A 22,234-nucleotide genomic window follows, 5' to 3' on the forward strand; every position below is an offset into this window, starting at 1 on the left:
TTGTCTGACCTATGGCAGGCAGACTGGGAGCAGGAAAACAGAGGGCTCCAAAGCCCGAGGCACTAAGAGGTTTGTTTCAGTTTGATGAAATTGATTTACAATGATTGGCACTCTTGAGCTCAGGGAGTGGGTAGGCCATAGCCAAGGATCGATTCCCCAACCACAGGGAAAGCAGCACTCTTCCTCCGAAGATCACCAGGCTCCTCTCATCTCCCTCCCTCCTTCCCAAGGCTGGCACTAACCAGGTACCACATTCATCATTAAGGAGTGACTGGTGGCTGCTGCACACGTCGGGAACCTGGTTGGGGCTGTGCAGTTTGGGCTGGAAGGAGAGATGCCAGCCCTCGTGCTGCCTCTGGTCCCTGAGGTGTCACCTCCATCAGGACCTCTCCTCTGCCCTGAGGGGTTGTGAGTGATGGATGGCAGAAAGGGAGAACTGACTCCTGTACCAAATAGCTCCCCTGCCACCTGCCCTGCAGTGGGCCTGTCTGGGTTATGATTCTAGATCCTAGTCAGAGGCTGGCTCAGCTGTGGATGGGGTGGTGCCTTGGTCTGTCTTGACCGCGTCGTCCACAGTGAGCGCTGCCCTTTGAAAGGAGCTGTGGTGCTGCTGTGGGCGGGGCTCCCAGCTGGAGACCTCCAGGTGGCTGGTGTTCACTTTGCTCCTCTTGCCCTCTGTCTTCTGGTCCAGGCAGATCAGGGGCTCTGGGGAAACTGCTGGAACTCAGGGTGAGGACCAGCCTTTTCCAGCGTCCTGTGAGAAACCAGAGAGAAGGTTTGGATTTCACGTGGGGAACCCTCAGTGCCTGTCTGGAGAAGCGATGCACGATTACTTGGGTGGGCTGGTCCAGGTAGCTCTCCTGAAACTCCTCCTTCCCCAAGCTGACAGCTGGAGGACAATGTCCAGGGACATGGCTCTGGAAAATAACTTTTTTTTTTTTAAGAGACAGGGTCTTGCTCTGTTGTCCAGGCTGGAGGGCAGTGACATGATCATAGCTCACTATACCCTTGAACTCCTGGGCTCAAGTGATCCTTCTGCCTCAGCCTCCTTAGTAGCTGGGACTAGGGTGCACACCACCATGCCTGACTAATTTTTTAAATTTTGCATTTTTTTTTTTTTTGAGACAGAGTCTCACTCTGTCACCCAGGCTGGAGTGCAGTGGGGTTCAAGCGATTCTCCTGCCTCAGCTTCCCAAATAGCTGGGACTACAGGTGCCTGCCACCACACCAACTAATTTTTTATATTTTTAGTAGAGACGGGGTGTCACTGTGTTAGTCAGGATGGTCTCAATCTCCTGACCTTGTGATCTGCCCACCTCGGCCTCCCAAAGTGCTGGGATTGCAGGCGTGAGTCACCGCCTGCAATTTTAAAAATTTTTTATAGAGACAAGGTCTTGCTTGGTTGTCCAGGCTGATCTTGAATTCCTGGGCTCAAGTGGTGCTCCTGCCTCAGCCTCCCACAGGGTCAAGATTACAGGCAGGAGCCCCCAAGCCTAGCCATGAAATACAATTCTTAATATCATACAGGAAAAAGCCAGTCAAGCTAGCCTGTGGCCCAGCCACAGGCTAGTTCCATCTATAAAATGGGAATGGAGGGAATAGGGGAACTGGGAGAGAGAACACAGCCTTGCCAAGTAGCAATGTTAGCCTGCTCCTTCCTCCACCTGCCTCTCCACCTTGCCCTTGGAAGATGGATCCTGGAGGATTAGGCATCCATCTGCAAGGGGAGGGGCAGCCTGGGACAAGACACCCAGAGGGGAAGGATTCCAGGAACGAAGCTGCCATGTCTGGGTGGGAGGAGAAGAGGAAACTTTTCCAAGAAAGGGCTCCATTACGAGCATGGGTTCAGGGCCCTGCATTACCCGATCAGAACGGCTGGGATGAGCAGGAGGCCAGCTCCCAGGAGGAATGGGAACCCCTTCATGAAGTTCAGAGTGACTGGGTAGAGTGAGTTGAAGATGCCGGAGGCCGTCAGCATGGCCAGGCCGTTCACACAGGCCACAGCAGAAAAGAGAGCACCTGTGAAGAAATCAATACCGTACTCTGGAGTCGGAAAAAGCCATGTTCAAATTCCAGCACCACGACCCCACAGCTCTGTGACCGGGGCAGTCACTTAACCTAAGTCTCCCCTTCCTCACCGGTAAATCCTGCTACATCATGTACTGTGACAAGCAGGTCAATCCTGCTACATCATGTACTGTGACAATAAGGTCGTACATGGACAGTAGCTGGCGCAGAGGGGCTACTAAATAAATGGCTGCTATAAATCCACATTAAAAGTACGTGTGCTCTGACAGAACCCAGCATACAAAACTAAAAAGGAAAAAAAAAGGTACGTGTGGTATCATCTGATGAAAGCTTGATGAAAATGGCTTTTTTCTGGCATATCCTATTTGGAATTATCTCCTGCTTGGAACTAACTGCAGGTTTGATTCCTCAGTTCCAACATTCACAGTTGTGTCACCACTGAATAGCTTCTTATCCTTTGTGTTCCTGTTCCCCCTCTTGCTAAATAAGGATAATACCTATTTCCTGGATAGTCAGCAACATTAAGTTCACATGGAAATCACCTATCACTGGGCCTGGCCCCCTGGAAGTAGCTAGTTAGTAAGGGCGTTCTTTTTTCCTGCTCCCCTTGACATCTCTGGGCACAGAGAAAGTGCTGGGAAAAAAGTTTAGGTGAATGAATGAAGGCACATGGATTCTGGGGACACCAGAGCCCACAGTGGTCTCTGTATGGCACCAGGTCTCTGTCATCATCAGATCCTCATTCCAGGACAGATGGAGAAAGATGAATGTTTCCAGACTGCGGCATAAAGACCCAGAGGCTGGAAAAGCTGTTCTTTATAGATACACCAGAAGAACCCAGTTTACAAATGCGCAACAACCCAACACAAGTGGAGATTAAACGCTGTCACATCTAGAGGGGCCTGTGATGTCATCAAGAGCAAACCATCTACATCACAGATGAAGAAACAGGCCTCCGTGACAGGGTTCAGACTAAAACCCAGATCCTGACACCAGCTGCTTTTAAAAACAGACATGGGTTTGCATCCCAGCTCCACCATTTACTGGGTGAGCCGATGTAACCCCCTGGGCCTCTGTTTCTTCATCTGTCAACTGTGGAAAATGAAACCCATGTCACAAGGTTGTTCTTTTTTGGGCTTGTACACGCTGACCCCAGTGAAACAGAGAACGCTAAGCATCATCACACCCATCTTACAGATGGAAAAGCTGAGGTCAGCAGAGAGTAAATCCTCTGCTCTGGTTATCTACAAAGAACATAACTGTGCTCTGCTGACTGCAAATCCCAACTCTGTGGTTTGAAAATCCAAGGCAGCATGATCCTCTGCTTCATGGGCAATTTGACAGAATTGTGTTTGTCTTGGCCACTTAATTCTCCAGGGTGGGAGGCGGGAAGGCAAGCTGTTCCCCCAGCCATGGCTGCCCATCAGGCAGCACTGGACGTGAGGAACCAGACACAGGTGGGTCCTGATACTCACCCTGCTCTGTCTCTCTCACCAGCTTGGAGAGTTTGGCCCGGATGATGGGTGTGATGACTAACGACAGGAAGAGCAACCCATATCCTGTGGAGAAATAAACACTCATCAGGAAAATGGGGCCTGTCCAAGGGAGAGGCAGCACAGCTCCTATCCATACCCGATGTGGGACTTAGGTTAGACCCAGGAAGAACTTCCCTGATGGTGAGGGTGGAGAGACAGTAGCCAAGGAGAAATGGAGACTGGCCTTGTCTAGGCTTGGCCACCTGCTAGCTCTCATGAATGAATGCTGATTCCCACCTATTGCTTTCTTGTCTGAACCTCTCGTGGTCACAGCAGGCATCACCCACCCACCTGGCACTTAGTAGGGATATAGCAGGGCACAGAAAACAAGCATGGGCTTTGGAGTCAGCCTGAGTTCAAAACCTGATGCCATCACGTACTATCTGTGTGGTCTTTGGTACTTAACCTCTCTGAGCCTGACTCCCTGCAAGAGGAAGATAAGACCTTCATCACAGGATGGTTCTGGGGCATAGGAGGCTAGATAATGGTGCCCAGAGGCATCAGGTTCATAGTCCTGGAACCTGTAAATACTGCCTTCTTTGGAAAATGGGTCTACGCAGGTGTGATGAAGTTAAGGCTCCTGAGAGAGTGGGGTTATCCTGGATTAGCAGGTTGGGCCCTAAAGGCCATCACACATATCTTTTTTTTTTTTTGAGACTCGGAATCTCACTCTGTCTCCCAGGCTGGAGTGCAGTGGCACAATCAGCTCACTGCAACCTCTGCCTCCTGGGTTCAAGTGATTCTCCTGCCTCAGCCTCCTGAGTACTTGGGATTATAGGCATGCCCCACCACACCTGGCTAATTTCATATTGTTAGTAAAGATGGGGTTTCACCATGTTGGTCAGGCTGGTCTCAAACTCCTGACCTCGTGATCCTCCCCTCTCGGCCTCTCAAAGTGCTGGGATTACAGGCGTGAGCCACTGTGCCTGGCCCATCACATGTATCTTTATAAGAGGAAAGCAGATGGAGATTTGGCACAGACAGAAGGAGAAGGCACAAAGAGGAGGAGAGCCCATGTGAGCACAGAGGCAGAGACTGGTGATGGCAGCCCCAAGCCAAGGAATGCCAGCAGCCCCTAGAAGCTGGAAGAAGTGAAAAACATGTACTCTCCTGGCGTCTTGCAAGGGAGCGCTGCCTGATGACTCCTTCCGTTCAGCCAGTGATACTGACTTTGGACTTCGGGCCTCCAGAATTGTGAGGGAATATATTTCTGTTATGTTAAGTTCCCAAGTTTGTGGTATTTCATTATAGCAATCTCAGTGAACCAATACATGAGGTAAAGAGGTAACATCTATGAAGAGCACGGCATAGGGACACAGCAAATGTCAGCTCCTTTTCCCTTTGCATTCAGTTACTTGCAGGCTTCCTGTCTTCGTCATAATCATTTCTCTCCCTGTGTGATTGTTGACTCCTCAGCAAAACTGCAAACTCATACAGGATGGGGGATCCTCCAAAGAGGGTATATGATGAGGCACCTGGGGCCCCTGCCAGTGTCAGGCCCCCCAAATCACACTCTGCTGAGACCTCCCCCACACCCACAGCAATGACAGCATCTTCATCATCTCTGCATCCCCCAGGGCCATCGGCTGAAGGGAAAGGTACTGGCTCCCTTCTGCTTCATTGTCAGACAAGCAGTTGAGTTAAGAAATCTGTGATTATTGTATGATTGACTATACACAGCACATTTTAGGGCTCTATCAAAATAAATCTGTCTCTTTAAAAAAAAAAAGTTAACTAAAGCCGGGCATGGTGGCTCACACCTTAATCCCAACACTTTGGGAGGGTAAGGCAGGCAGATCCTTGAGCTCAGGAGTTAGAGATCAGGCCTGGGCAACATGGTGAGGTCCTCATCTCTATAAAAAATACAAAAATTAGCAGCAGGGCATGGTAATGTGTGCTAGTGGTCCCAGCTACTCAGGAGGCCGAGGTGGGAGGATCACTTGGGTCCGGGGAAGGGGAGGCTGCAGTGAGCCAAGATCGTGCCACTGCATTCTAGCCTGGGTGACAAAGTGAGACCTGTCTCTAAATAAATAAATCAAATAAAAATTTTAAAACGTTAACTTCCCCATCTACTGGCCTGTTGACCCTCTCCCACCAAAAAAAAGAAGGAGAGGAAGTGAGGAGGGAAAGGGGAAGGAGGAAGAGGAGAAGAGGAACTGAAGCAGAAATTTCATATCTGTGGCCCAAGAAGCCTGATTTTTTAAAAAACCAAAGAAGTTGATCAAGGATATTTGGGGTAAGTCCTGTGATTCTTTTTCTTTTTTTTTCTTTTTTTATTTCTGGTCCTGTGATTCTTATCAGAGAAGTGAGCACCAAGGCACTAATTGCATGGACTTTGTTTGGGAACATATGAATAGGCTGTGGGAGGCCAAGGGGTAAAGCAATTAGTGTATGAGCTACATTTTGTCTTTTGCTCTATATTACTAATAGTATTAAGGGTTGATAACTGTTGATTAATTACTTTAGCTACTGAAGGTCTGTATTTTCCATGTATCAAAGATGACTTTTTTTTTTGAGACGGAGTTTTACTCTTGTTGCCCAGGCTGGAGTGCAATGGTGTAATCTCAGCTCACTGCAACCTCCACCTTCCAGGTTCAAGTGATTCTCCTGCCTTAGCCTCCCAAGTAGCTGGGATTACAGTCATGCACCACCACTCCTGGCTAATTTTGTAGTAGACGGGATTTCTCCATATTGGTCAGGCTGGTCTCAAACTCCCAACCTGATCCGCTGGCCTCGGCCTCCCAAAGTGCTGGGATTACAGGCATGAGCCACCGCGCCGGGCCCAAAGATGGCATTTTTGAGGAATTTTAGTTGTCTGTCCTCCAGTGCAGGCTGGGGCAAAAATATGTTTCCAAAAACACAGGAATGAACCACATTTGGGGGCAGCGAGTGGCTGGCCCCAATTCTTACCCAGTGCCTCTGAGACAAGCTGTCCCTGAGCCCCCACACTTTACCTGTGAACATGAGAGGCGTGATGGTGGCAAAGGCAAAGACCACCATCCCCAGGATGTTGAAAGCCAGGCCAATCTCGGCCACCCAGGCGTCCGCCAGGCAGTGCTGCAGAAGCTTCAGGCCCAGCAGGCTGGTGAGGTAGGGGAGATGCTGAGCTGCAGAACCGTAGCCGATTAGTTTGGAGTCCCAGCAGAGGGGTGTGCTCAGTTCATACAGGGTCAAGATGTCCTGGGCCCCAAAGTGCACAGTGAGCACCACGAAGATAGCCAGTGAGTACAGGGCTAAATGCTTCCTGGACTTCTCCGGGGCTGGAGTCACATAGAGCTGGACAATGGATCGGTGATGACGGAAAGTGAAGAGACGGGTGGACTTTGGCTCTTTTAAGGTCTCACCAAAGCAGAAAGCTGCATAAAGAGTCATGGCTATCAGCAAGGCCAGGGCCAGCCAGAAGGGGTTGGCATAACCCTGGGCCCGGAGCCAGTGGCCCCCGAGGAGGCTTGCCAGCATCCCAGCCACCCCGATGCCGGCTTCCAGCAGGGCCATCCGGAAGGTGCGACTGTGGCTGGAGCTGACATCTGCCACGGACGCAAAGCTCGCAGCCAGGAGGCCACTGAAGTCGCCGAGGAGGGCACAAAGGATGCGACCCAGCACGAAGTAGCCGACGTGGAGCTGCAGCTGCACCACAAAGACGGACACTAGGGCCTGGAGCAGCAGGCCCAGCGAGGCCAGCACCAGCAGTGGGCGGCGGCCCACACAATCGCTCCAGGCTCCCAGCAGGGTGAACGAGAAGAGCCCGACCAGGAAGCCGCCCACGTTCATGTAGAGGGTCCAGTGGGAGGTAAGGGTTTCCACTTCCTGTAGGGGCACAATGACCAGGGTGCGGTTCCTCACTCTAGGTTGCCCAACCCCTAAGTCCTCACCATCCTGGGAGTTACAGGGATGAGGACTTTCTTTAGAGCCCTAAACCTCAGAGAATCTTAGCACAACTTTCCAAAATCTGCCAGTGGAGAGGGGTAAGGACATGGACCAAGGCCCCATTCCCTTTCTCCCCCCACTCCCTTTTGTCAACCTGCAAGACCAGATTTTAACTACATCAACTTTTCGCACCCCCGATGCTGAGGTTCTGGATCAGGCCCCTTGGCTCTGGTCCCGCCCACTATCCAAAATGCACCCTCCCTCCACTTACCCACAACTACCATTATGCAGGCCCCGCCCCTCCGCTGCCCCCACGCTCCAGCCCTGGGCCCTCCCGCTGTCCCGCTTCTCGCCGCCCCGCTACCTGCATGATGGGGTCCGAGCTGCTGTTGCTGCAGCCCCCCGTGTGGCGGGTGCCATTGTAGCCGAGGTCGGCGCTGAAGCGGTGCCACAGGTACTGCGTGGTGAGCGGGCCCTGCAGGACCAAGGCAAAGTTGGCCAGGAAGACCAGCGGCTCTACGGGGCCTCGGCACAGCACGGCAGCCGCGGGGCGGGCGCGGGGCTTGTCAGAGGGGCTCGCGCTCCCCTCCATGTGCATGCGCGGCGGGGCTGTCGACAGGCGGGTGCGGTGGGGGGGCGCGCGCGCGCAACTCGCCGCCGGGGACCAGCGACGCGTAGCGCGGGGCTTGCGCTCTCTGCGCCTGCGCTCGGCGTCCCTCCTTAAATGTCTAGCGGGGAGGGGCCTGGGACCTGAGGCCAGCGGACTATCGCCGGAGGTGCTCCTGGCTGGGCGTGGGCCGGCCAGGGGCCCCGCAGCCCCGGCCCCCAGGGTGACCTCACCTGTAAAGTGTGCATAGACAGCGCCCTGCAGCCCTCCCTCCCGGCCTAGACACACCACAAATAACAAGAATATCAATAATTAACATGTATTGATCACTTACTATATGCTGGGCACGGTATTAAACCCTTTTTGTGCGTTGGTCTCACGATAACCCTACAGCCTAGCCACTATTAACGATCGGGCAATCTACCCATGAGGAAAGAGGTCATCGGGTACTCAAGGCAGAGCTGGAAGAGCACATGACTCCTGATGCTGTTGATGTTGTGCGCTGTCACAGAGAGGCAGCTGGAGAGGATCGGAGTACGGCTGAGCCCAGCTGCCTGGGCTGGAACACCTAGGCTCTGCCACTACCTTGGGCATGCCACTTACTGCCCTGAGCATCTGTTTATTCATCTGTAAAATGGAGTTGCTAACAGAACATGTCTCCAAAAGTTGTGGAAAAACAGTGTCTGGTATATTCAAAGTGCTATTATTGTTATTAACAGGCTGTCATGTCTGGGAGTGGTGACTTGCAACTGTAACCCCAGCACTTTGACAGGCTGAGGCATGTGGATCGCTTGAGCTCAGGAGTTCGAGACCAACCTGGGCAATATGGCGAAACACTGTCTCTACAAAAAATACACAAAAATTAGCTGGGCGTGGTAGCGTGTGCCTGTAGTCCCAGCTACTCGGGTGGGTGGATCCACTGACCCCAGAGGCAGAGGTTGGTTGCAGTGAGCTGAGATCATGCCACTGCACTCCAGCCTGGGTGACAGAGCAGGACCCTGTCTCAAAAAATAAAATAACATTAAATTAATTTTTTTTTTTTTTTTGAAGTCTGTCACTTGCTCCACTCCTGCCCTAGGATCTTTTCCTGGGAAACTTGTCTTGTTTCTGGGGTGAGGCAGGGCCTGGCTTAGCAGTTCCCTTAGAGGAGAAGGTGGTAGAGGGCCTGACAGGCCCTTGAGTGTGACCCTATGCTCCTGGGTGGCTCCCATTATAGGAAGTAGGCCAGAAGGCAGTCACCTGCTCTGCTGCTGAGCAGGCCAGACTTTGTCTGGGTCTTTTTATTGCCTGTAAAAAGGAACAGCATTACCTGCCATACTCCCCCATCTTTCATTTATTTAACTCATTTACTGAGTGCCCCTTATGTGCCAGGCACAGTGCTGGGGGACTCCAGGACCACAACAGTAAAGGAAACAGACAAAGCTCTCACCAGGCCCGTTAGTTTCTAGAATGGAGGGAGAGGGAAAACAATCCAAGAATCCTATTAATTGGTATAAAATTTCAACCATGAAAAATAGTTTCAAACTCCAAGGGTGCTAATTCAGGTGCTGGGCATGGGGGTAGGGGGAGCAGAATCAGAAAAGGCCACCTTCCCTGAGAACAGAGGAGCTGAGTGGGTTTCTGGAGGCAGGTCTTGACAGGCCTGATTCTTGGGAGGATGGATGGCTCCATTTCTGGCCACTGTGACTGTGCCTGGGCTTGTTGGAGCTAGTTAACTACTCCACCTCCCCTGAGCCAGGAGTCTGAGACTCATGATATGTAGATGCTGGCTAGAAACTAGTGGACTGAATGACCTCCCCCTGCAAGCTGCCCCTCACCTGCAGTCCCCTAGAGAGAGGAAATTCCACATTAAACATTCAAACCTCTGGATTGGCTCCCCTCCCCTCCCTCCCCTTCTTACTTCTCCCTCCCATTACACAAAAGCTTGGCCCAGTTAGGTCAACTGCAGTGACAGTGGGGTAAGGAGAGGAGGGAGGAGAGGGGAGGGAAGGGAAGGTGTAAGTCCTTGTCTAAATCCTTGGAATTATTTCCTGGATAAAGAACTAAGGCTAGGAGAGGACAAGATCCCTCATTAGAGAATGGGACGGGGTGTGGTTCATCCCAGAGCCAGAGCCTCCAGTACCCGTAGGGTAGAGGCCTTTCTAAGTCCTTAAAAACAGCTGCAATCAGATCACTGGCCTGCTCAAAACCATCCTGTGCTTTCCATTTTCCTCAGTGAGAGCCAAGTCCTTATGAGGGCTCTAAGGCCACCTGCCTCTTCTCTGTCCCTCTCCCCTGTGCTCAAGCCATGCTGGTCTCCTGCCTCAGGGCCTTTATACTTGTTGTTCCTTCTATCTAGAATGTGCTTCTCCTGGATATCCACCTGGCTGGCTCCCTCGCTTCCTTCAAGTCTCTGCTAAAATGTCACCTGATCCTCCTATATAAGCAACTTCCCACCTGCTGGCACTCCCTAGTCCTTTACCCTGTTTCATTTTTTTTCCATAGTATTTACCACCCTCTGAATTATAACTTTCTGGTTTCTCTATTTTCATCTCCCTTTACTAGAGGTCATGATGGCAAGGACTTTGTTTTGCTGGGGATATCACCACCATATCCCCAGCACCTAGAATAGTGCCTGGCATGTGGTAGATGCTCAAAAGACAATGGTTCTATGAACTCCTCTCAGTCTCAAGGAGAGGAGATTGCGCAGCTGGAGCCCCAGAGCACGTGGAGAGGGTTGCCCACGTTGAGCTGCAGTGTGGAGTCCAGCGCCCAAGAATCTACACCTAGAAGGAAGCTGAGAAATCACATCTCCACCTATCCAACCGTTTGAATGACAGGGAAACTGACGTCCAGAGGGAAAGGTGACTTACCCAGAGAGAGCTAAAAGGTCCCACCTGTCAAATTTCTAGAGGAAAGAAGAAGCAATCACAAAGGAAAAGATCCGCAGACTTATTTCCATAGAATATAAAGCCTTCATTCAAAGGCAAATGATGAACGAAGTAGGACAAAATCTTCCTTTTAAAATATGACAAAGGTTACTATTTTAACTATATTTGATAATAACCTGAAGATCACTCCCTCAGTAAACAGTTAGATAAAAACCAAGCACTGAGAGGTTGTAATGCAGAACATGCATGCGAGACACACAAGCGAACACTTCTCCAGCTTCTGAATAGCAAGAGAAACACTGTGCCTTTCAGCTTGTTCTTTGCAGCCAGCACATTAGCAATGATTTTGCTTAAAATGAGAATGCTCAAAGCTGGTAAGGCTACAGTGAAACAAACCCGCTGAAGGCCTGTAAATACACCCTTTCAGGAAACAAATTTGGTAGCCTTTTTTTTTTTTTTTTTGAGACGGAGTTTCGCTCTTGTTACCCAGGCTGGAGTGCAATGGCGCGATCTCGGCTCACCGCAACCTCCGCCTCCTGGGTTCAAGCAATTCTCCTGCCTCAGCCTCTCGAGTAGCTGGGATTACAGGCATGCACCACCATGCCCAGCTAATTTTTTGTATTTTTAGTAGAGACGGGGTTTCACCATGTTGACCAGGATGGTCTCGATCTCTTGACCTTGTGATCCACCCGCCTCGGCCTCCCAAAGTGCTGGGATTACAGGCGTGAGCCACCGCGCCCGGCCCACAAATTTGGTAGCCTTTAATCAAGACCCATAAAGTCTCTAACTCCACATTTGGGTCTCCATCCAAAGGAAATACTGTCAAGTACAGAAAAAAGCCTTATGTGCTAAGATATTCTCCGTAACATTATTGACAAGAGTTTAAAAAAATAAAGATAAACAACCTACATGTCCAACAGTGGCGAAATCTCTGAGCAAATTATAGTCTATACACTCCATGAATATGTGTCATTAAAATGATATGTTCAAAGAGAGTACAATAATATAGAAAACTGCTTACATAATAATTTGTATGTAGAAAAAGCAGAGAACTTGGTCATAGGCATAGAAAAGAATTGCACTGGAAACCATGGCAACAATATATTAACAGAAGTCCTCTCTGCGTGGTAGGGTTAGGTAAGATTTTCTTCTGTTTCAAATGTTTTCAGCCTTTCTGATATAAACAGATATAAACATATGCTTTAATCATGGAAAATGTAAAAATTTTTAAAATCTGATGATACTCCTTTCCTTCAAATGCATTCTGGCTCTGCTAATACAGGGAAAAACAGGCAAATAAAACCAAAAAAAGGAAAAAGAAAAAAAAGAACAAATGTATTCTGGCTCAATTGCCAAATACCAGCTTCATGCTCCTTGGTGTTCTGGACACATCACTAGGAGCTGACTTTTATTGAACCAGGCAGCACTGTACTAAGGGCATTACATACATCATCTTACTGAATCCTGACTACAACCTTGTGAGATAGGTATTACTATATTTTTTAAGATGGAGTTTCACTCTTGTTGCCCAGGCCGGAGTGCAATGGTGTGATCTCGGCTCACTGCAACCTCTGCCTTCTGGGTTCAAGCGATTCTCCTGCCTCAGCCTCCCAAGTAGCTGGGATTACAGGCATGTGCCACAACGCCCAGCTAGTGGAGACGGGGTTTCACTATGTTGGTCAGGCTGGTACTGAACTCCTGACCTCAGGTGATCCACATACCTCAGCCTCCCAAAGAGCAGGGATTACAGGCCTGAGCTACTGCGCCCGGCCAAGTATTACTATTTTTACAGATGATGTAACTACAGCTTAGAGGAATGAAGTGAAATGGTTTTTCTCACTCTGGGTACAGGTTTTCTCTCCTCCTTACACCTGTTCTAGGGCTTTCTGTTATCCTAAGCCTTAGTATATATTAGTCTCTTTGCCAGGAATACCCTTCCCACTTTGCATGGCCTATTCCACTCCTTTTCATCTTTCAAAACCCACCTCTGTGTCTACGGCCATACCACCCTGAACACACCCGATCTCAGAAGCAAAACCCACCTCTGTGTCTCACTTCTAGGCAGAATTATTAGTCATTGGTTAATGTGTACTTCCACAATACTGGGTTCATACATTTAACCCTGGTTTTAAATTTAACCTGGTTATATATGTGTTCCCGGGTTTGTCTCCTTTTAACCCCTACCCATGTCCTGCCTCCAGACTTGGGGGCAGAGAAATTGTTTTTTCACCTCAGTATTCCCTGTCCCTGGGCATCACATGCAATAGGATGAAATGTGAAATAGCTTTGATGAAGTCCATCAACTCCAGTTAATTGATTGCATCTGTCTGGATTGCTGCATTGAGATGGGCTGTTTTTCTGGCTTGGTGGGAAGGAATCCTGTGATCCATTCTTGATGTCTGCCATGGGCTCGGGAATGGTAAGTATCGGCACTAAAACCTATGTTGTCCAACCCCAGGATATGTGCTCAGTAAGTTTTGAGAGACTTTGGGGAAGTACCTAGAAGTCATAAGGATTTCTTTGCTCCCAGTTGGGTAATGCCTCTGAGAGGCTGTCTATACAACCTCAGTGAGAGAGAAGATCGCAACATAGATTCTTCATCCAAATGGCAGTCTTATCACAGCCTCCACCCAAAACCTATGCATCTTTTTTGCAAGAGGCCACTCACAGCTTCTGAAGAGCTATTTGTGATTTTAGATACTGAGAGGAAGGAAGGAGACAGCATGACAGAAAAACTGTTTTCCTTTTTGAGTTGTTGCTTCTCACATAGCAACCCTAGGAGTCAAAGCAGCATCCTTGTCACAACTAAGGGTGTTCACAGAACTGAGTAGAAGCTGCAGCTGTGTCCCCATCACTGTGTGACTTTGACCAAGTCCCTTTCTGGCCTCAATTTCCTCATCAATGAAATAATTTCTGGGCCTCTGTTTCCTTGTCTGTGAAAAATGAAGTAATGATATCTACCTATGGGGTGGATGTTAGGCTTAAATGAGAAAATATATATGGCCGTGAGCTTTACGTGGCTGTGTCCAGGTGCCAGAGATGACGACTGCTGTTGAACTGAGCTTGAAGGTAGGAGGGATTTCACCAGAAAGAAGTGAGGCTGTCCCAAGTGAGAGAAAGAGCTGGGCCTTACAGAGGAATGCTACCCAGAATTCAGAGAAGTGCAGGGCTGGAAGTGCATTAAGTGCATAAAGATGTCATTACCACATGGGGGAGATTTCCCAAAACACTTTCTGTCTTTGGGCTCCTGCCCTTGGTTTCATTTTAAACACTTTCCTTTTGATAAAGGCTTTGCATCTATCCATCCATTCATTCAGCGTCTACTGCCTGCCAGGCCCACTGCTAGGTGCTGAGGTTACAGACAAGAATTTATATAATTCCTTCCATGAGTCCTCAGGCCAGTGGGAAGCAGCACGACAAATCTCAATAACAATAATAAAAGCATGCAGAAAGATGAATCATTTCAGAGAGGTGTATGTGTGTCATCAAGAGAAAGTCAAAGGATTCGCAGAGGAGCTGAATTTTGAAGCATAAGATGGTAAAACAGAGTCACCAGGACAACAGAGAGAAGACATGTAAAGAGCTTTCTGTCCAGTGGGAAAGGCAAGCTCTGAGAGACAGCAAGGGCACCTATTGTGTTGGGGGAAACAAAGTCATTATAGGATACCCTGAAGGCAATTGAGCCCAGGCCTCAGTTCACAAAGGGTTTCGATTTTAGACATTCAGTCCTGGGGACTCACTCCCTAGAGTGATCTTTGTCTTTTAGTTGGAGAGTTTAGTCTAGTTGCATTTACTGTAATTACTGTTATAGTTGTGGTTAAGTCTACCATCTTGCTAAATCTTTTCTTTTTTTTCTTTTTTTCTTTTTTTTTTAGAGATGGTGTCTGACTGTGTTTCCCAGGGTGGTCTTGACCTCCTGGCTGCAAGGAATCATCCCACCTCAGCCTCTCAAAGTACTAGGATTATAGGCGTGAGCCACCACACCCAGCCTTGCCAAATCTTTTCTACTTTTCCCACCTGTCTTTGTTTCTTTACTTCTTCTCTCTTACCTTTTCGGTGAATTATTGTATATTATTTCATTTCTGCCCCCATTAGCTTTTTCTTTTCTTTTTTTTTTTTAAGAGACAGAGTCCCACTCTGTCTCCCTGACTGGAGTGCAGTGGGTGATCTCGGCTCACTGCAACCTCCACCTCCCAGGTTCCAGCAATTCTCCTGCCTCAGCCTCCCAAGTAGCTGGGACTACAGGCACACACTGCTATGTCTAGCTAATTTTTTTTGTATTTTAGTAGAGATGAGGTTTCACCATGTTGCCCAGGCTGGTCTCGAACTCCTGAGCTCAGGCAATCCACCCGCCTCAGCCTCCCAAAGCTAGAATTATAGGCATGAGTCACTGCACGGGGCCCTCTATTAACTTTTTAGTTATATATTTTTTTATTTTTCTCTTTTTTTTTTAGAGATGGGGTCTCACTGTGTTGCCCAGGCTGGAGTGCAGTGGCTATTCACAGGCGCAATCCCACTACTGATCAGCACAGGAGTTTTGACCTGCTCCGTTTCCGACCTGGGCTGGTTCACCCCTCCTTAGGCAACCTGGTGGTCGCCTGCTCCCGGGAGGTCACCATATTGATGCCGAACTTAGTGTGGACACCCGATCGGCATATTGCACTACAGCCCAGAACTCCTGGGCTCAAGCAATCCTCCAACCTCAGCCTCCCGAGTAGCTGGGACTACAGGCACGGGCCACCGCCCCCGGCAGTTATATTTTTAAAATTCTTTTTTAGTAGATACGCTAGACAATATGCTTTCTTGATGTTTTGCAGTAAACCTCAAATTAGTACTTTTTACTGCATCTTGAAAAATGAAGAATCTTGAAAGTGTTATTTACTTATTTTTTAGAGATGGGACAAAACAAATAAAACAAAAAACAAACAAACAAAAATAATAATAATTAAAAAAAAAAGAGAGATCGGGTCTGCTGTGTTGCCCAGGCTGGAGTGGTATGATCATAGCTCACTGCACCCTCAAACTCCTCGGCTCAAGTGAGCCTCCGACCTCAGCCTCCCAAATAGCTAGGACTACAGGTATACACCACCGTGCTAGGCTAAGTTGTTTTGTTTTGTTTTGTTTTGTTCTGAGAGGGAGTCTTGCTCTGTCATCCAGGCTGGAGTGCAGTGGTGCAATCTTGGCTCACTATAACCTCTGCCTCCCGGGTTCAAGCGATTCTCCTGCCTCAGCCTCCCGAGTAGCTGGGATTACAGGCGCCCGCCACCATGCCTGGCTAATTTTTGTATTTTTAATAGAGACGGGGTTTCACCATGTTGGTGAGGCTGGTCTTGAACTCCTGACCTTAGGTGATCCACTCACCTCAGCCTCCCAAAGTGCTGGAATTGCAGGCATGAGCCACTGTGCCCAGCCCAAGGGCTAAGTTTTAACTTTTTTTTTTTTTTTTTGTAGAGACAGGGTTTCACTATGTTGCCCAGGCTGGTCTCAAATTCCTAGGCAGGCAATCTTCCTGCATTGGCCTCTCAAAGTGCTAGGGTGAGCCACCATGCTTAGCCTTGAAAGTATTTAATGTCATTAGTCTTCTGATGCCTTTTGTATTATTGTTACCACATATATTTTACTGTCACCTTTTTTTTTTTTTTGAGACTGGGTCTTACTCTGCCACCCAAGTGGGAGTGCAGTGGCATGATCTCAGCTCATGGCAACCTCTGCCTCCCAGGCTCAAGTGATCCTTCCACCTCAGCCTCTGGAGTAGCTGGGAACCAAAGGCCACCACACATGCCACCACACCCAGCTAATTTTTGTATTTTTTCATCGAGATGAGGTTTTGCCAGATTGCCCAGGCTGGTCTCAAACTCCTGGGTTCAAGTGAACTGCCCACTTCGGCCTCCCAAAGTGCTAGGATAAGAGGCATGTGACACCTTGCCCAGCCTGCCACATGTTTTGAACCCCATGAGATATTATAATCATTGCTGTTTTAAACTGCTGATTTTTGTATTTATTCACATATTTACTTGTTTTCAGTGCTCTTTATTCTTCCTGCTCTTCTGTGCTACCATGTAGGGTCATTTTCCTTGCCTTAAAGATTGAACTTTTCATTTATCTTATAGTGCATATCTACTGGCAGCACATTCTTTTGCCTTCTGTTTGAGAATACATATATGTATATATAGATCTATTTTTAGATGGAGTTTCACTCTTGTTGCCCAGGCTGGAGTGCAATGATGCAATCTCGGCTCACCATAACCTCTGCCTCCCAGGTTCAAGCAATTCTCCTGCCTCAGCCTCCAGAATAGCTGGAATTACAGGCATGTGCCACCACGCCCAGCTAATTTTGCATTTTTAGTAGAGATGGGGATTCTCCATGTTGATCAGCTCGAGAGTTTGAGGTCTCAAACTCCCAACCTCAGGTGGTCTGCCCACCTTGGGCTCCCAAAGTGCTGGGATTACCCACCTGGCTGAGAATGTTTTTATTTTACCTCCATTTGGAAGAATAATTTTGCTGGGTATGAAATTCTAGATAGGCAGTTTGATTTCCTTTCACCTTCTAAAGAGTCATTACATTGTCTTCTGGCTTCCATTGTTTCTCATGACCTTCCCTTCTGTCAAGGATTATAACCCCTTCAGTCTTCCCTATATTAACTCCTCACCAATGCTTTCAGAGAAAGAAGAGTATATTTCACACAGTTTTGGCCAGGTGTGGTGGCTCACACCTGTAATTCCAGCACTATGGGAGGCCAAGGCAGAAGGATCACTTGAGGCCAGGAGTTTGAGACCAGCCTGGCCAATACGGTGAAATCCTGTCTCTACCAAAAATTCACCAGGCTTGGTGGCCTGTGCCTGTAGTTTCAGCTGTTTGGGAGGCTGAGGCAGGAGAATTGCCTGAGCCCAGGAGGCAAAGGTTGCAGTGAGCCGAGATCACGTCACTGCACTCCAGTCTGGGCAACGGAGCAAGACTCTGTCTCAAAAAAAAAAAAGTCACACAGTTTTAACTGGTGTCCCAGTTTCTACAGTTCTCTGTGAATATATTTATTCATGGGGACCCATGGAGCAAGAAAATATATATGTGTATGTATAAATACATACTTATATATTAATTCTGTAATTATACTGTGACTAATACAGTTAAGTAGCATTATATTATGTGTTAAAATGTGTTAATTTATTAAACATAAATATTTAAAATATGGTATGAAAACCTGTCTTGTCAAGTCTTTATTTTTAGTTTCTCTGGATTCTCGAATAAGAAAAGTGGCCCAGGTCTCTTGATCTCTGGGAGACTCTGCAGGAGCGCCTCATGGCTGACACAGTTTGGGAGTGACACAGGGGGTAATGTCTAGGAATTCCATTTGGTCTCAGGAAGGATATCTTTTGGTCAGGCCCTCCCTCCAGTTCCAGACTTGGGAGCCCAGCTGTGAAGGCCTGGAGCACCTGGCTTTTTTTTTAGTGCACCAGAGCACTAAACTCAAGCGAGACCTGGGTGCAAATCAGAAAGCTGTTTTATAACACAGGGTAGCTATTCATAAACGGTAATCGCCACATCGCTTATCTTGGGCTGCCTATTCCCAGTGCCCGGGAAATGGAAAATGGAAGCAGGGAACAGAAGGGTGCTAGGTGAGCCACAAATCAGAGGCAAAGGACAGAGGATAGTTTGGGGTGGGGAGAGCAGGCACAAGGGAAGCCACTGCTGAGAACTGCTCTCTAGGGACCAAAGTGTTGTGGCACTTCCTTGGTGGCGTTCTTGTGCCATACTTTCCTGTGCTGACCACGTACACATTCTTTTTGTAAACCTGTCAATAGAGCGTATTCAGCAACAGTCAGCTTTTAATTCGGGAACTGCTGTGTGCCAGCCACTTTACATATATGATCTCTTATCCTCATTATGATTCAGTGAGGTTAGTATTGTTATCCCTGCTTTATAGATGAGGAAATTAGGTTCTGAGGCTTGCCCAAAGACACACAGCTAAAGGGTAGCAGAGCCGATATTCAGCCCATGTCTGTCTGACTCCAAAGCCTCCACACTTTGTACGCTCTTTTTTTTAAAATTTTTTTATTCATTTTTATTTCATGGGCCACCAAGTTACACACTTTGTACTCTCAATAGTTCACAGACAGGTAGCCTGGGGGTTGGATATGGCCCACAAATGTGTTTTGCTTGATTCACACTGTGTTTTCAAAAAAATAGTTGGCTCACATCGTATATTTTAAATTTTGAATTGGTTGCCAACATCTAACAATTGGAAGATTCATATGAAAAATCCAGAGTTTTGCATTCTCTTGAAAACTCAGAAATGATGGCAACATTCACATCAGGCAGTACCTCGCTAAAGTGGGGAAGGGACTGCCCCCTGCCCTTAGCTGGGGCATACGTTCTCCACTTCACCACCCCACCACCGGCCACCTCCCCTTATACAGAGGATGCCGGGCCCTGTAGGCTGTTGAGCTTGCAGCCCCTTTACCATGCTGTGCTGTTGCCTGGGAAGACGACCCTAGGCTTCTCACAGGGCGAGGACCAAGGCTTTCTGAACATAAAGCAGTTGGAATCACTGCGACATTACACCAAGCTACTATTCCAAGCGTCTGAAAAGCATTGTGTTTTCTCCCACTTTAGGCTGATTTAATTAGCAATAAGAAACACCTTAGTGTCCAGCCCACCACAATCTGGTACTGCTATATTAGAGCAATGAGGAGACAGTGTGAGGCTGAAGAAGTCAAGAACTCAACAGGGGCCAGATGATGCCTCTAAGGAGTTGAGTTTGTTGGGTTTTTTTTGTTGTTGTTTGGTTGGTTGGTTTTTGTTTTTGTTTTTTCGTGTTTTTTTGGTTTGTTTTTGTTTTGAGACAAGTCTCTCTCCGTCTCCCAGGCTGGAGTGCAGTGGTGCAATCTCAGCTCACTGCAACTTCTGCCTCCTGGGTTCAAGCGATTCTCTTGCCTCAGCCTCCCAAGTAGTTGGAACACAGGTGTGCACCACCATGCTCAGCTAATTTTTGTATTTTTAGTAAAGACAGGCTTTCACCATGTTGACCAGGCTGGTCTCCAGCTCCTGACCTCAAGTGATCTGCCCACCTTGGCCTCTGGGATTCCAGGTGTGAGCCACCACACACCACGCCTAACCTTCAGGAGTTCAATTTGGATCTCACTGAGATTGAGGTGTCTGTGTGATATCCTGGTGGAGGGGGCTCCAATGGGCAGCTGTACCCAGAGCTAACGAGGAAGGGCAGTGCTGGGAGCCATCGGTATATATGTGATAGAGCCTGGCAGTGGCAGACCATCCTGAGAGGATCTGACAAGGGACAGAGAGCCTAGGCAGGGGTCAGTTAGGAGCACAACCATTTCAGGATGAAGGGAGGAAGATGGAGCAGGCAGAGAGGAAGAAGAGAAGAAGCAGAAGGGAGCATTAAGCCAAGAGGAGAGAATTGCAGGTAAAAGTGGTGACATGCCAGGTACTGTAAAAAGAGAGGGCTAGGGAAATGTCAATTGAAGCTCAACAGAGGTCACTCCAGAAGTTTCTGCAGGTGAGATTTAAAAAAGGAAAAAAATAGAAGTCAGAACACAATGGGTTAAGTCAGGATCAATTGTACATTTAATACCTAGGAATGAAGCAAAGGGGTCTCTTGATAAGGTCATCCTTAGAGACTCCAACAAGCAAGATGCAACACATTCTGGGGTGAGAGCAGCTCTCCTCTCAAAGGTGGGACTGGGGTGCATTAGGGACAGGCAGGCCTAATCTCCATGGCCATTGCAATCTCAGGGAAGCGTATCTGAGGCTGAAACCCAGTCAAGGGTAGTGAGAAGGCAAAAGGCGCAACCCCGCCCAGCCCTCACTGGTTAGGTGGCTGACAGCAGCAGACGCACTCCCCAGGTGATTGCCTGTCCAGGTAGCCGGCTGCCCTCCATGGGCCCAGAATTGACTTTTTCATGCTTAACTCCCAATGCCTCTAAGCCCTGTGGGAGGCTAAACGGGCACAGCCTCACAGCCCTGCGGAACCAATACTTACTTCAGGCTGTCCTGTGGTGCCTACACCACTTTAGCTTTTCTACGCAGTTATTTTGACATTTGGTTGACAATTATTTCTTATTTCATGAGACTGAGTGGAAAAAGGGAGACCCTGGGGCTGACTCTAGTGCTGATATCTTTCAGATAAAGATGGGAAGTCAATTGTGTTTGCCGCTGCAGCCATGCCACTGTTGCTCTCTAACCCAGTGCTTCCTCTAGCTCGCCGAGCTCCAGCCCAAGGAGAAGGGCATAAGTAGGGAGGTCTCTATACAAGGAGAAGCGCGTAGGTAATGAGGTCTCTATACCATGGCTGGTACAAAGCCAATGGCCCGAAATTGACCAGAGGTAAAGCACCCAGCGAGCTACTGGGTACAAAAGCCACTTGCAAGAGTGCGCCCTCTACTGCAGAGATGAAGAAATGCTATCCTTACAGGCCTGCCACTGTGGCACTCCGGGAATGAGGACATACTCAGAAGTCCACTGAACCTCTGACTGCAAACTTCCCTTCCAATGTCTGGTGTGAAAAGTTGCTTGAGACTTTAAAACAGTTCTGTGCTGGCTGGGCATGGTGGCTCACACCTGTAATCCCAGCACTTTGGGCGGATCACTTGAGGCCAGGAGTTCAAGACCAGCCTGGCCAATGTGGTGAAACCACGTCTTGACAAACAAACAAAAAACAGATCTGTGCTTCCAGAGCGTAGCTATTGGTGCTTTGCAGGAGGCAAGTGAGGCCTGTCTGGTTGACCTTTCAAAGAGCCCAAGTCGTGTGCAACTCATGCCAAACATGTAACAACTATGCCAAAGACATCCAGCTAACACACTGCCTATGTGGAGAACGTGCTTAAGAATTCACTATAATGGGAAACACTTCATTCTCAAAATATTTTTCTCTTCTTCCTATTACTGGTAATTCTGAATGTTAGATATTTTTTTCCCATAGGGTCAAAAGGTATGTAAGTATATGATTGAGAGTGGAAAAATAGGGGAGAGAAATCAGGTATCGACAGTTTTCCCGTTTTCATCTGTGTATGAGTTTTTAGTATAAATGCAGGCAGGTAAAGCATCAGTGCAAGTCAAAATGTTCCAGTGACCAAGTTTCAGCAGCACAAATTTATAATAATTGTAAATACATCTGTTGGCCAGGCACATGGCACATGCCTGTAATCTTAACACTTTGGGAGGTGGGGGTGGGAGGATAACTTGAGCTCAGGAGTTCAGGAGCAGACTGGGCAACATGGTGAAACTCCGTCTCTACAAAAAATACAAAATTAGCTGGGCACGGTGGTTTATGCCTGTAGTCCCAGCTACTTGGGAGGCTGAGGCAGGAGAA

The 22,234-nt window shown here is 48.2% G+C and overlaps 1 protein-coding gene across 1 annotated transcript; it reads right to left on the reverse strand.

Moving 5' to 3' along the window:
* Positions 1-53: 53 nt before the first annotated feature.
* Positions 54-8,022, reverse strand: SLC46A1 (solute carrier family 46 member 1). Its single transcript, XM_012449383.3, has 5 exons — positions 7,795-8,022; positions 6,518-7,370; positions 3,504-3,587; positions 1,863-2,019; positions 54-754 (listed from the first exon to the last, which is right to left on the reverse strand). The coding sequence occupies exons 1-5, from the start codon at positions 8,020-8,022 to the stop codon at positions 697-699; spliced, it is 1,380 nt and encodes a 459-aa protein (XP_012304806.2). The 3' UTR covers positions 54-696.
* Between the last annotated feature and the right edge of the window lie 14,212 nt (positions 8,023-22,234).

This window comes from Aotus nancymaae, unplaced genomic scaffold (assembly GCF_030222135.1).
Source record: "Aotus nancymaae isolate 86718 unplaced genomic scaffold, 86718_ANA_hifiasm-v0.15.2.pri h1tg000072l, whole genome shotgun sequence".
In the NCBI taxonomy this organism is placed as follows: Eukaryota; Metazoa; Chordata; class Mammalia; order Primates; family Aotidae; genus Aotus; species Aotus nancymaae.

Coding starts and splice junctions, on each gene's coding strand:
- SLC46A1 (XM_012449383.3), bottom strand. CDS start 8,022: ATGGAGGGGAGCGCGAGCCCCTCTGACAAGCCCCGCGCCCGCCCCGCG. Junction 7,371..7,794: donor GCTCGGACCCCATCATGCAG/GTAGCGGGGCGG, acceptor GTGCCCCTACAG/GAAGTGGAAACCCTTACCTC. Junction 755..1,862: donor ATCCCAGCCGTTCTGATCGG/GTAATGCAGGGC, acceptor GGTTTCTCACAG/GACGCTGGAAAAGGCTGGTC.